The sequence below is a fragment of the Alnus glutinosa genome, chromosome 1, assembly GCF_958979055.1.
Source record: "Alnus glutinosa chromosome 1, dhAlnGlut1.1, whole genome shotgun sequence".
Classification (NCBI taxonomy): domain Eukaryota; kingdom Viridiplantae; phylum Streptophyta; class Magnoliopsida; order Fagales; family Betulaceae; genus Alnus; species Alnus glutinosa.
In genome coordinates this window covers 22,377,405-22,390,751 of record NC_084886.1, presented here as the reverse complement: position 1 = coordinate 22,390,751, position 13,347 = coordinate 22,377,405, and the positions used below count along the sequence as shown (strand labels likewise).

The window sequence follows — 13,347 nt, the reverse complement described above, 5'->3', positions numbered from 1 at the left end:
GACACCCGTGATGAAGCCTTAACACGCCAAATATTCTTCCAAGGAAATAAGGAAACCTCTTGACTAGCTAAGGCTTTATATAATGACTTCACTTCAAAATGCCCACTCTTAGAGAGACTCCAAACTAACCTGTCAACCGCTCCATGCCGAATCCGATGAGAATAAAACCACTCATAATAAGAAAGGACCACCTCCACCCCCCAATCATGTGCAAGGTGCGTAAAGACAACATTTCAGTGTGCAACTCCATCTAGTACAGACAAATTATCTACCACCCAGGCGTCTTTAAATGGAGCAATACTAAATAAAACTAGATAGCAAAGCTTCATCGGACTATCTCCACACCGAAGATCATGCCAAAACAATACATTATACCCATCCCCTACCTCCAAGCGCACAAACTTATAAAAAATACCCCACCCCCTCCTGTTCCACCAACATCTTCTTCCACTGGGCCTTCCAATGAAGACGTTATGCATCAACTGACTCCCATGACCAACATGCTTTAGGCTCAGGGCTTGACAATTGACAACATCGATAGGCGTGTTGAGCTCATTGATAGGCGTGTTGAGCTAATTGTGATTGATGTCGAGCAAGTCAAACTCCATGTCAGAACAACTCTCTGCACTATTCTGCTAGTAGATCACCGAGACCAAGTGCCTTGAGCTGTTTTTTTTTTCTTTATTGTTTTTCTCATGGACATGTTTCTCTAACTCTCTTGTTAACTTTTTGTTCTTTCTTTGTCAAAAAGAGAGTATTAATAAGTATGTGTAATTCATTTTTTTTGTAAAAAGTTTTGTCACAGAATGAACAAAGGAGGAATTTGTTAGTTTTATTTATTGGCTACATTCAATGACAAAAGCTTTTGGTATTTGAGAGTGTTCTTTAAGTAAGAAGAGAAAAGACTCAAGAAGCCAAGCATGTCCGGACAAGACTTCAAGAAACTCTCAAAGATTCTTCCTCTCCAAACAACCAGAAGCCGTGTCTGAACACAACTTCCAGAGATGTTCAAAAGTCTTACTTGTCCGGACGGCTTGTGACTGTGTCCAAACAGGACTTCCAGGAAGTTCCTTTTTCTGTGTGTCCGAACTGATGGTAATCCTATCCGACCGATCTTACAAAAAGATCACTTGTTTTATTGTGTCCAAACACATTAGTACCATGTCCGGACGCCGCTGCCTAGGACTCCGTTCCTAACTCGTATTAGGGTTTCTGAAGCCTATTTAAAGAGGTTTCTAAGCAGAAGTTTATTGTGAATTCAACTCTAGAATTCTGTATGCTAAGAGAGAGTTATAGATTTGGGATGCTGATATTATATCTCTCTTAGAGTTTTAGTTCAACCATCAACCTTGAACAATTGAAGCCAACCGGAGTTCTGATTAAGGAAATCATAAAGAAGAACTCTCCAGAGATTATGGGAAATAAGCAGACAAGTGGGTCACTTGTTATAATTCAAGAGTGTGACGATTGCAAAAGTTTTGTGAGTATGAACATCTTGTAATTCGCTATTCTTCATGATTGAATTGATTTCCTGGGTTTGGCTGCCCCTAAGTGGTTTTTCTCTTTGAGTTCAAAGAGTTCCCACTTCGCAACCAGGTATACATCTATTCTACCCCCTTCTAGGTGTTCATCGGAGTCTGTTTATTATTTTCAACAACCATAGTCCTAATTTTATACATGTGTCCCAAATTCTCTTCACTCTCTTTTCCCCCACTAAATCCCATAAATCTTCTTTGCAATGATAAGTCATGAAACTTATACCAAGATAAGTTGAGTCTAGACAATTTTAACCACAACCAATAGAAAGGAAATTTCGACAAGCAACACAAGAAATTATTTTTAAACAAATGCAGGTCAAGAATTTAAAAGAACAAAAAAGGGACAACAGTGAACCTGCTGCCATGTTTGAATCGCCAGGCTCCTTTTATCCATTCGTGCTATTAAGGAATCACGGAGAACTTGAGGAAAGTAGCGCAGTGTTTTTTCTGACCACGTATGTTGGCTAGTTGCCAGTATCTGTTCTACCATAGTTGGAAGATAAAGCAGGTGATCCGCATCAGCAATTCCACGTGTTTTAATGGTGATGGCAAGAGTTATTATGGTTATCCGATTCAAAGTTTCCGTGAATTCAGTTGGACCCTTCAAAAAAAACATAATAGAAAAACAAAAACAAAAAAAATCACTCTCTAGTTGAATTCAGAAGGGGAAGACAAACCTAAAGAGAGAGATCAGAGACCACAGTATCCACCTTTCCTTCCCTTTTCACCGAGAAAAAGTCCCTTAGTGACAAAATAAGATTCATGCACAAGTTTTCAGCCAACCTAAATACACGATGATCTCCGCGTTTCACTTTTAGTGTAGATATTATTTTTGTGACATCATACATCAAGGCTTTGCTTTTTCCTTGGTACCTACAATAAAGCGAATATGTCAAACTTACAAAATAAAGTTGCAGTAAATTCAGATTGTATCGAAAGGATCTGAAGTCCATGGACTCCTAAAAAAGCAAATTTGGGAATCCAGAGTTAAACAAGCACAAGGTAAATTGATTTCAAAACATTGTGATTTCACAATATGAACCCAGTAAGTAATCACCTGTACAGTGGAAGCAAACGGTAGTTCAAAATTTCAAGCACCAAAAGAGTGACCCCATGCTTGCTCAATAAAGATGGATTCTTTTGAGCCAAATGCTGCAGTAAGTGGCAGTTATAAGAAATGTTATCTTACTAGAACAAACATATGATCCCCCCACCAAAAAAGAAAAAGAAAAGAAGACAAGAAAAATGAACTTAAAAATAGTAGTCACCACTCATGTTTAAGGAGAGACCAAAAAAAAAAAAGCAAAAGTAAACACATTAGCAAAGTTTTAAAGCAAACCCAGTACAGCAGATTCTATTTTTTCAATTGTGAGCAGCTACACAGCTATAGTTCCAAGAATTCTAAGGGCAAAAGAATATGCGAGCTGCAGATAAAGTTAATCAGCTAATAGCATGGCACCAAAAGAAGTATAGGCCAATCATCTATTATGACCAAATGGCATCTCCTTTCCCTATAAACAAGGGTGAACGCTGAGGCCATAGGTTCAATCTCGTAGGTGTCTGACTAATTAAAATAACACTAGGCACGTTAAAATCAAGATCTAAATTTGAGGTTGGATGACTACTTGCAAAGACTCTTACAACATTGGTAGTGTGGCAGGACAGAAGAATTGTAGAGTTTCTTTAGAATAAGAGCCAATACATGCCAAAGATCTTCATGGACATTGCTTTATGTACTATATATTTTGCTTTTGGCACAAGAACAATTCAAACATGATGTGTCAGCAGGCACCAGGTGAACTCTCTATGGGGTTAGAAGGCACTTGAGAGAGAATTCCTGCCTTGACCAAAGTTGAGGACTGCCCACAATTATGTAGCCTACTGTAGCCTTTGGACCAGAAAAACAAGATCAAAAAAAGAATTAGGAGGGAAAGGAAATTACACTGAAGTGTGAACGAAATAATGAGTGAGGTGCAAGGAGCAGCAATCTAGTATATGTTTCAACCATTGCAATGCTGGGCACAGTCTGCATTAAAATATTAAATATTAGTTTCAAATTTCTAGAGATCTCATGGAACCACATACTTAAATAAATGAGTCAGTTATAAATCCTGCAATCACTTATATAAGAAGAAACCAGCACAATGAAAGCAAAATCTAGTCTGTACTTTGTACATAATAATTTATTAGACATGATATGAGACAAAGCACTTGGTTACAGCAATCCTACAACTACATATATAATGGTGGCTCTACTTGTAGATTTTTGGATGGCTTAGATTTCCAGAGTTAATTACTTTGCTTCGGTCTCTCTTATACAAATATGAGGTATCCACCCCATTGGGGCACTTCTTACTCCTCCTGAACAAATAGGAGTGTAAGATTAACTTCAAATCATTTTTTCTAAACTATAAACAAATACTACTCTTGTAAAAGCAAAAGAAAAAAGTGGCACGTACCCTCCTCAAACTACTACCTAATTGACAATATCCTCCCAAACTTTCAATTGAGACCATGTCTCCTCAAACTTTCAAAAATTGTCAATGCCCTCCCTCCAAAAAAAAAAAAAAAAAAAAAAAAAAAAAAAAAAACCCTCTATATGCTTCCCTCCTGTAACCATATTCAGATAACTCCAAGAACCTACCATGACTATTGGCGCATCGCTGCACCACGTACGCTATACTCCCAACTCTAAGAGTCTTACAGAACTCCCTCAACGGGTCTCCTCTAATCAACTCCTCCACCGTTTTCAATAGTCATACCATGCTTGGCTTACTCAAGATCACTGCTCAATATACTCCTCTGCTCCGCTCGGGGAATCAAAAACTACCATTCCCATCTTCTGAGCAAAATTCAAAAGACTTTGCCTCGACGTAGAAAAACCCAAATAACCCAGCTCTAATCAATAAGAAAGATTAAACAATAGAAACTAATGACGATATCGCCAGGACGTGACCTCACGCGCCGACCACCAAGAGAATTAGGCAGAACAGTCTCTCCACTCACTAATCCAGGTATATATCATAGGGCCAAATGAAACCAAAGTTCTTGTTGTTTGCTTAAATAAGCACAATGTGAGGGTAGCATAGCCTATATTAGCTGTTACTTGTTAGAGTACAAATAACAAATTACCAGCCTTCTGTAATCATTTTTTGACAATTATAATAGAAATTTCAATGCCAATAACAGAGCCTAGATTCAGCTCTCTTTGTTTTCCAGATCAGTAATTATTTTTTAAACCCTAGATCTCTCTTTTCTTCTTGAATCTGAAAGCTTAAAACATCATTTTGGTATCAAAGCACCGAGCTTTGATTAACCTTCCTGCCGTGTTGAGAATATGCCCTCATATCTCTGTTTTCCTTTCTTGAATCAGATCTTTGATTTCTTGAAGCTGCTTGTTGTTATGGCCAAAAAAGTAAGAGCTCGAAGAGATAGAGGACAAGGAATGCAGTGAATCTTGACAATGGAGAAGGTTTACCTCCACCTATGGGTCGGAATGATTATCAGCAACAAAATCAGCCTCAAAGAAATGAGATGGATCACTTAAGGAGACAAATAGCTGCCTCGACAGAGATGGTACAGCGTCTACAACCTCCTAGTGAGAGGAGTGATGATTCCAATGATGCTCAAACCAACTTTCAGAATCCTTTTGAGGGGAAAACCTGTTCTTGAGAGGTATGAGCATAAATGGGAGCATAATATTAAGGTTGAACTTCTGGAATTTCAAGAAAGTCTCAATCCAGATGAATTTGTTGATTGGTTAAACACTCCTGAGAGAGTATCTGACTACTACGAAGTTTCCGAGGAGAAAAATGTGAAATTGGTGTCCATTCAACTCAAAGGAAGGGCCTCTGCATGGTAGGAACAATTGCAAATGAATCAGCAAAGGAGAGGCAAAGGCAAAATTAAAGATTGGTGCAAAATAAAGAAAAAGCTCAATGAGCAATTTCTTCCTTTCAACTATATGCAAACTTTGTACAAGAATTTGCACAATCTTAAGCAATTTGGAAGTGTGGATTAGTACACCAAAGCATTCTATCAACTTGTAGCAAGGGTTGATTTGAATGAAAGTGAAGAACAAATGGCAGAAAGGTATCTGAGTGGCTTAAAGCCCTCTATTCAAGATATCCTTGGGTTGCATTCATTGTGGACAGTTTCAGAGGCTTATAATCGAACTTTTTTGGTGGAAAAACAACAAAATCGAACAGTCTCCAGGGCTGGACAGCAGTATCAAAGCTATTCTAAGGCCGGCAGCACCTCAAATGTTGCGAAAGGCAGCAATGTTGGGGATGGGTAGTAAGCAAGAACTGACAAGTTTCCAGTGCCTTCTTCCAATTAGTCCAATTCCAATCATGTGGGTGATAGAAAACAGTCCCAAGGAGGAAGCTTCAAGTGTTTTAAGTGTGTTGAACCCAGTGATCAATCTTCGGATTGTAGAAAGACAATGGGAACCGCAATAAAGCACTCTTGTTGGAAGAAATAGAGGAGACGGAGCAGAAATTCAGCTTCCTGTTAATGATCAGCCCCTAAATGAAGAAATTGGAGGAGATTTTGAAGATGAAGAGGGTTTCTCACTTGTGATGAAGAAGACTCTCCTTGTGCCAAAGCATGAAACCGAGGAAGATTGGTTGAGAACCAATATTTTCTATACAACTAGTAGTATTGGCGGAAGTAGGGATGTAAATAAATCAGTCCGCTCGATACCCGCTCTGTTTAGACCGATCCGAACTCGAGCTCGATATTGTAGAAACTTGCTCGTTACTGTAGAAACCCGCTCGATTAGTAAGTAATACATACCCGACTCGCTCGACAAAACTTGATAGGGGCTCGCGAGCTCAACTCGTTTAAAGCTCAACCTAATCGCTCGCCCAGCTCGTTAGTCCAACTCGTTAGCTCGTTCATATCTCTTATATATTACTAAAAATGAGTTATATAAATTTAAGCATGTATATTAGAATTAAGTAATATATGTTACTTAATATATATATATGTGTGTGTATATTATTTAACATACTAACTAGTTAGTTCATAAACTACTATATTATCTAGTTTTTTTTTTTTTTTTGTTTTTTTGATAAGTAACTACTATATTATCTAGTTAATTAATATATACTAATTAATTAATTATCTAATTAATTATCTAGTTAATTAATATATACTAAGTAAATGTAATTAACTGTATGTTACTCGATATTTTTTTGTATATTATATATATACACACTAAATAAACATATAATATACTAGTTACGTAAATATTGTATTACATATTAATTATAATACTCTGAGGCTTGGCGGTTAGCTCCTTTGTGCTTGTTGTGGTGTATTTGGAGGGAGCGGAATGCTCGACTGTTTGAAGATGTAGAGACTTCTATGGTGGAGCTACGGAAGCGGTTGTTCAATACATTATATTTTTGGATAGCGGCCCATCATAGTTTGAGTGTTTTTACTTATGTAGAATTTTTAAATTTATTCTCTGTTCGTCCCTTTTAGGGGTTCTTTTGTATACTTCCAGTGTATAACGGTTGCGCCCCTTTGCGCTTTTTAATAAATTGCAATTATTTATCAAAAAAAAATACTCTGATAATAGTATTTAGTATGTTAACCTAACATATTAAGTTAGTAATAATTAGTATGGAGGTTGTTCACAAACTCATGTTTGAACTCCGCTTTGATCACACATTGAAAAATTTAATAGTCTACCTTGAGCTCGAGCTCATCCGAGTTTTAAACGAGCCGAGCTTGAACACACATTTTATAGCTCGGCTCGAATTCGAACTCGACTATTTAAGCTCGACTCATAAACGAACCAGTTTTGAAATCTTCAAACTCGACTCAGCTCGGCTCAATTACATCCCTAGGCAGAAGGGTGTGTAATATGATTAAAGATGGGGATAGTTGTGACAATGCGGTATCTCAAGAGGTGGTAGATAAGCTGAACCTCAAAACCGAAGAACAAGATCACCCCTATAGGCCTTCTTGGTTTAAAAAGGGCAACAAAGTCAAGGTTACCAAGAGATATTTGGTTCCATATTCTATCAAAAAGAAGTATTTTGATGAGGTGTGGTGTGATGTGATGCCTATGGATGTTTGCCATATTCTTCTTGGAAGACCTTGGCAATATGATCATCAAACCATTCATGATGGAAAGAAGAACACTTACTCTCTTTGCAAAGGGAATCAACAATACACTTTGCTGCCAATGAAGGAGAAAGTGAGTTCAAAACCCCGAAGTATTCTGATGTTTTCCCTCAAGAATTGCCTCCCAAGTTGCCTCCATGAGTGATATACAACATTGTATTGATCTAGTTACCCCGGTTCAGCACTTCCTAATAAAGCATCCTATAGAATGACTCCTAAAGAGAAGGAAGAGCTGCAAAGGCATGTTGGAGAGCTTCTAGATAAAGACTACATTCGGGTAAGGATTAGTCCTTGTCATGTCCCCACTCTTTTAATTCCCAAGGAAGATGGTAGTTGGAGAATGTGTGTAGAAATTAGAGCAATCAACAAGATTACAATTATCGATTTCCAATTCCTAGATTGGATGGTATGTTAAATTGCTTAGCGGGGGCAAAAGTATCTTCTAAGATTGATCTACGAAGCTGTTATCATCAAATTAGAATTCGTCTTGGTGATGAATGGAAGACAGCTTTCAAAACTCACAATGGGCTCTACGAGTGGCTAGTTATGCCATTCGGACTTAAAAATGCACCTAGTACTTTCATGAGGGTTATGACCCAAATGTTGCAGCCTTTTTTAGGCGCGTGTGGTCAATTTTGGTGTATAGTCACTGTTTGGAGGAGCACCTGATTCACCTTCAACAAGTGTTTGATATCTTGACAAGAGAGAAGTTTTATAGCAACTTGAAGAAGTGTAGTTTTGCTGTGAATAAAGTGGTTTTCTTGGGGTATGTGGTGTCTTCCAATGGAGTGGTAATGGATGAAAACAAGGCCATGGTTATAGTAGTTGGCCTACACCTTCTAGTATGCAAGAAGTAAGGAGTTTCCATGGTATTGCTACTTTCTATAGAAGGTTTATTCGGCATTTCAGCACTATTGCAGCCCCTCTCACTGATTGTCTTAAAAAGGAAACTTTTGAGTGGACACAAGAAGCTCAAGAGAGTTTCCAGCGCTTGAAAAAGATGCTAATCGAAGCCCCAATCCTAGCCTTGCCTAATTTTGACAAGATATTTGAGCTAGATTGCGATTCCTCGGGGTTGGAATTGGTGGAGTCCTTGGCCAAGAAGGACAACCAATTGCTTTCTTTTTATTGAGAAGTTGAATGGAGCAAAATTTAAGTATTCAACTTATGACTTGGAGTTTTATGCTATTGTGCAAGATATTAAGGATTGGAGCTATTATTTGGCCTACAAAGAGTTTATTCTCAACACGAATGATGAAGCTCTCAAATACATCAATAGCCAACATCTTAATAAGAGACATGCCACGTGGGTGAGCTACTTGCAATAATTTAATTTCTCTTTGAAGCATAAGTCGGGAGTTCTTAATGAAGTGGCTGATGGGTTTAGTTGAAGAGCCAATCTTTTGCTGGAAATGAGAGCTATGGCTGTTGGTTTTGAGGAGTTCAAAGACCAATACTATGAAGATCTTATTTTGGGAAGACTTTCCATTGTTTACAAAGCGGACAACGTGCTGCCTATGCAGTATTCATGCTGAAAGATGGATATCTCTCCAAAGAATTGAGGTTGGGTGTTCCTAAATTCTCTTTAAGGGAAAAGGTACTTGTTGAACGGCACAATTTGGGTCATTTTGGCAAAGATAAGAATCTAGAATTGCTCCAAAGTGACTTTTTTTGGCTGGGAATGACTAGAGATGTGGAAAGGCATGTTCAAAGGTGCCATGCGTGTCAAAAGGGGAAGGGAACAGCTACTAATGCAGGCCTGCATCTGCCCCTACCCGTACCAACCAGACCTTGGATGTACATTAGCATGGATTTTGTGCTTGGTCTTCCACCTACCCAAAGGAATAATGACTCAATCATGGTGGTGGATGATCGATTTTCCAAGATGGCTCATTTTACCTTGTCGGAAGAACATGGAAGCTTCAAACGTTGCAAATCTTTTCTTCAAGAGGTCTAAAAGTTACATGGAATACTTACTTCTATTGTGTTTGATAAAGATGAAAGATGCCAAGTTCCTCGCTCACTTTTGGAGAACTCTATGGAGGAAAGTAGGGACTGAATTGAGTTTTTGTACTTATTTTTATCCTCAAACTGATGGCCAAACTGAAGTCATCAACTTAAGTCTTGGAAATTTGTTGAGATGTCTAGTTGGTGAGAATCCTAGAAGCTGGGAAAGTATTCTTCCCTTGGCTGAGTTTGCCTGTAACTCTTCTATCAATAGAACTATCAATACTTCTCCTTTTGAAGTGGTATATGGTTCTAAGCCTTCAAGTGTCATAGATTTGGCTCCTATACCACTTTCTAAGAAGACAAACAACAAGGCTGTGGAGATGGCAGATTTTATGGGAAGAATGTTCATGCTCAAGTGAAGTCCAAGATTGAAGAATCCACTGCAAAATATATGTGAGCAGCTGATGTTCATCGAAAGAAACTTCTTTTCAAGGAAGGAGGCCTTGTATGGGTGGTTTACGTGAATCTGAATGATTAAAAAGTAGGTCCTTGCAAGGTCTTAACCAAAATCAATGATAATGCTTATCAAGTGCAGCTTCTACCCTACTTCATTTCTAATGTCTTCAATGTGAAGCACTTATTGCCTTAATATCCAGCTGAAGAAGATGTTTATTAGTGTTGTTGCTTGTTAATTGTTGTGACTGTCATTTTGCTTAAGTAACCACAATGTAAGGGTAGCATAGCCTATATTAGCTATTAGAGAGTATAAATAACATATTACCAGCCTTTTGCAATCAGTTTTCATTTCCAGATCTGCTTCAGCGTCAATTGCCGCGCCCATTGTCAGATCATTTCCCTCTCTTGCTTGATTGTGGAGGTTTGACCAGGGGTTCGGGCTATTTTAAGTTCGAGAACATGTGGCTGAAAGCTGAAGGATTTGTAGAGCTTGGAAGAGATTCAAACTGTTGATGATTTAGAAGAGGAGCGAGAGTTTTTTTTTTTATAAGTAAAAATTCATTAAAAAGCGCAAAGGGGCGCAACCCTAGTACACAGGAAGTATACAAAAAGAGCCCCTAATTAGAGGAAATGAACGAACAAGAAAGTAAAAAATCAGCAAACGACATACTACCCGGGCTATGCACCGACACCCAAAGATATAACATATGAAGCACATTTCTACAAAGAGCCCCCACCGGAACCTCCACATCCTCAAAAAGCCTAGAATTTCTCTCACGCCAAAGGCCCCACAAAACACATAAAGGAACCTGCTTCCAAATTTGGTTAACAGTACCACGACCCAACAAAGTACCCCACCCACTCAATAAATCCAAGACACTACTAGGCATAACCCATTCCACCCCAAACAAGCTATAAAAAGAACTCCAAACAACCCGAGCCACGTCACAAGAAGAGGAGCGAGAGTTGGCACAGATGAGAGAGATAGGAAGGAAAAGGCTAAATATGATTTGGCAGAAGTGGCCCTTATGCAAGAAATCAGTTGGAGGCAGAAATCTACTTGGCTTAAAGAAGGAGACCACAACACGAGGTTCTTTCATCGTCTTGCTAATTCTCATAGAAGACACAATTTTATCTCTAGCCTATGCATCAATGGCAATGTCACTTCCAAGATAAAGTTGATTAAAGATTCTATCACTCAATATTACTTGAATCTCCTCACCGAATCAGCTCATTGGCGTCCCTCTTTAGATGGTTTAGCGTTCCCTTGCTTAGATTCCTCCGAAGCGGTTTGGCTTGAAAGGCCATTTCAAGAGGAGATTTTTCAAGCCTTGCTAAGTATGAAGGTAGAAAAGCGGCGGGTCCGAATGGCGAAGTCCGAATGGCTTCACCATTGCTTTTTTCCATTCCTGTTGGTCCATTGTAAAGGCTGATCTCCTGAAATTCTTTCATAATTTTCATGCGTATGAGAGGTTTGTGAAGAGTCCTAACGCTACCTTCCTTACCTTATTCCAAAGAAGCATGGTCAATTGGAGACTAACTTCAGGCCTATCAGCTTGATAGAGAGCGTCTACAAGATCCTGGCAAAAGTTCTTGCGAGTAGATTGCAGCCAATAGTGGGAACTCTTATTTCTAATAGCTAGAATGCTATCATTGGGGGGCGTCAGATTCTAGACTCAATTCTTATAGCCAATGAATGACTGGATAGCAGGTTGAGATTAGGAATTCCTGGGGTGATAAGCGTTGATTGTTACACATTCAAGCCCCTTAACTTATATATGTTAATTGCTTAGCATTGTTATTTGTTTGATTTTGTGTTGTTTTATTGTTTTCAGGTTTTAAATAAAGATGCAATTAATTTCATTAATTTTGGGCTTAAAGCATACTTTGAGAAGACCTAGAAGATATGTTTAAAGCTTAACCAATCATAATAGAATACCTATATGATGTGGTTAAGTTTAATCAAATCAAGTGAAGGATTAAATCGGAATTTCTCCAACAAGAGTCAAAATCGGATTGGATTCAAATTTGGATTCTGCATATGTCTCAGTGTTTTGATCATAACTTTTGCATCAAATATCGGATTGCAATGAAATTGGTGGCGTTCGAAAGCTAATAAAATATTCAACAAATATGTCAGAAATAGCTTTTCTCTAATTCGAACATTTACTATGCTAAAATTGTCTTGCAATAAAAGACCGCAATTCTAGCCGAATTTGGAATCCTTTTCCTACTTGGATTAAAGTTTCAATCTCCTACTTGGACAAGAAGACTCAAGAGACGATTTTTCTGGAATTTCAAGGGCTTCTAGGACTTGTGTGCTCCCTATAAATAGACCCCTAAGCTTCAAGAGAATGTGTGCTTGGTGTTTGGGCTTGTGCTTAGCTTTAGACAGAAATTCTTCTTAGAGGCCTAACAAGTTGAAGAGGAGAATACCATGGCAGGAGGCCATCCCAGTACCACGATGAGCGGTTAAATTCCTAATAGGGTGTTGATGTAGCCCTTTCCAAGTAACAATGGTTTAATTGTATTTTAGTTTGGGATTTTCTCTATGCATAATGGTTGTATAACTGTGAGAATTGATTTTAATGTTTATATTCAATCATTATGAATTTCTTATCTTGTCTTAGAAAGTCTTTTATATTGATTGAACTCAATCCTTCATATTTTTCTGTGATTATGTGAATGATTGTTATACAACGGTTTTAATTGATATATGATCAATAGGATTAGATAGACCATGCCTAGGAAAGACGGATTGTACTACACCCTAGTTTAGTGTAATTTAGGTAGACAGTCCGTGTCAACCGAAGATGGGTTATACTATTCCATTGATTGTGTGTATATCCTATTAAAGACGTAGCTAGTCCATGCCTAGGGAAGACGGGCCGTACCGCATCTTAGTGGTTAAGTGGACGGTCCGTGCCAACCGAAGATGGATTATACTTATTCTTTAGAGGTAATTTCTTGACTACTCGAGTGAGACGAGCCCTATATCATGTATAGTATGAATTTCCCTTGTTAATTTATGATTGACCATTGTTATGCGGTGAGTTGTGAAATCAATCCCCTATTCTTTATCTCATCCCTACTATCTTTACTTTTATGTCTTTAACTTTTATGTATTTCTTTTTATAAAACAAAAACCAAATCAAACATCTTTTTAATTAAGTTATATTTAATCTCGATAAGCTTGATAATAATACCTACGCAGTCCTTGAGGTTCGACACCCTCAACATAGCCCTATCCTATAAGGATTCGTAC

General features: G+C 38.2%; 1 protein-coding gene across 1 annotated transcript in view; it reads right to left on the bottom strand.

Annotated features, from left to right (window-relative positions):
* LOC133877138 (mediator of RNA polymerase II transcription subunit 23) overlaps nt 1-13,347 on the bottom strand; it is a 66,435-nt gene that overhangs the window by 35,351 nt on the left and 17,737 nt on the right. The window contains exons 9-12 of the mRNA XM_062315388.1: nt 3,481-3,564; nt 2,596-2,690; nt 2,249-2,411; nt 1,894-2,139 (exon numbers count right to left, since the gene is read on the bottom strand). Of these exons, the coding sequence (XP_062171372.1) occupies nt 1,894-2,139; nt 2,249-2,411; nt 2,596-2,690; nt 3,481-3,564 (588 nt within the window). The remainder of the gene's footprint in view (nt 1-1,893; nt 2,140-2,248; nt 2,412-2,595; nt 2,691-3,480; nt 3,565-13,347) is intronic.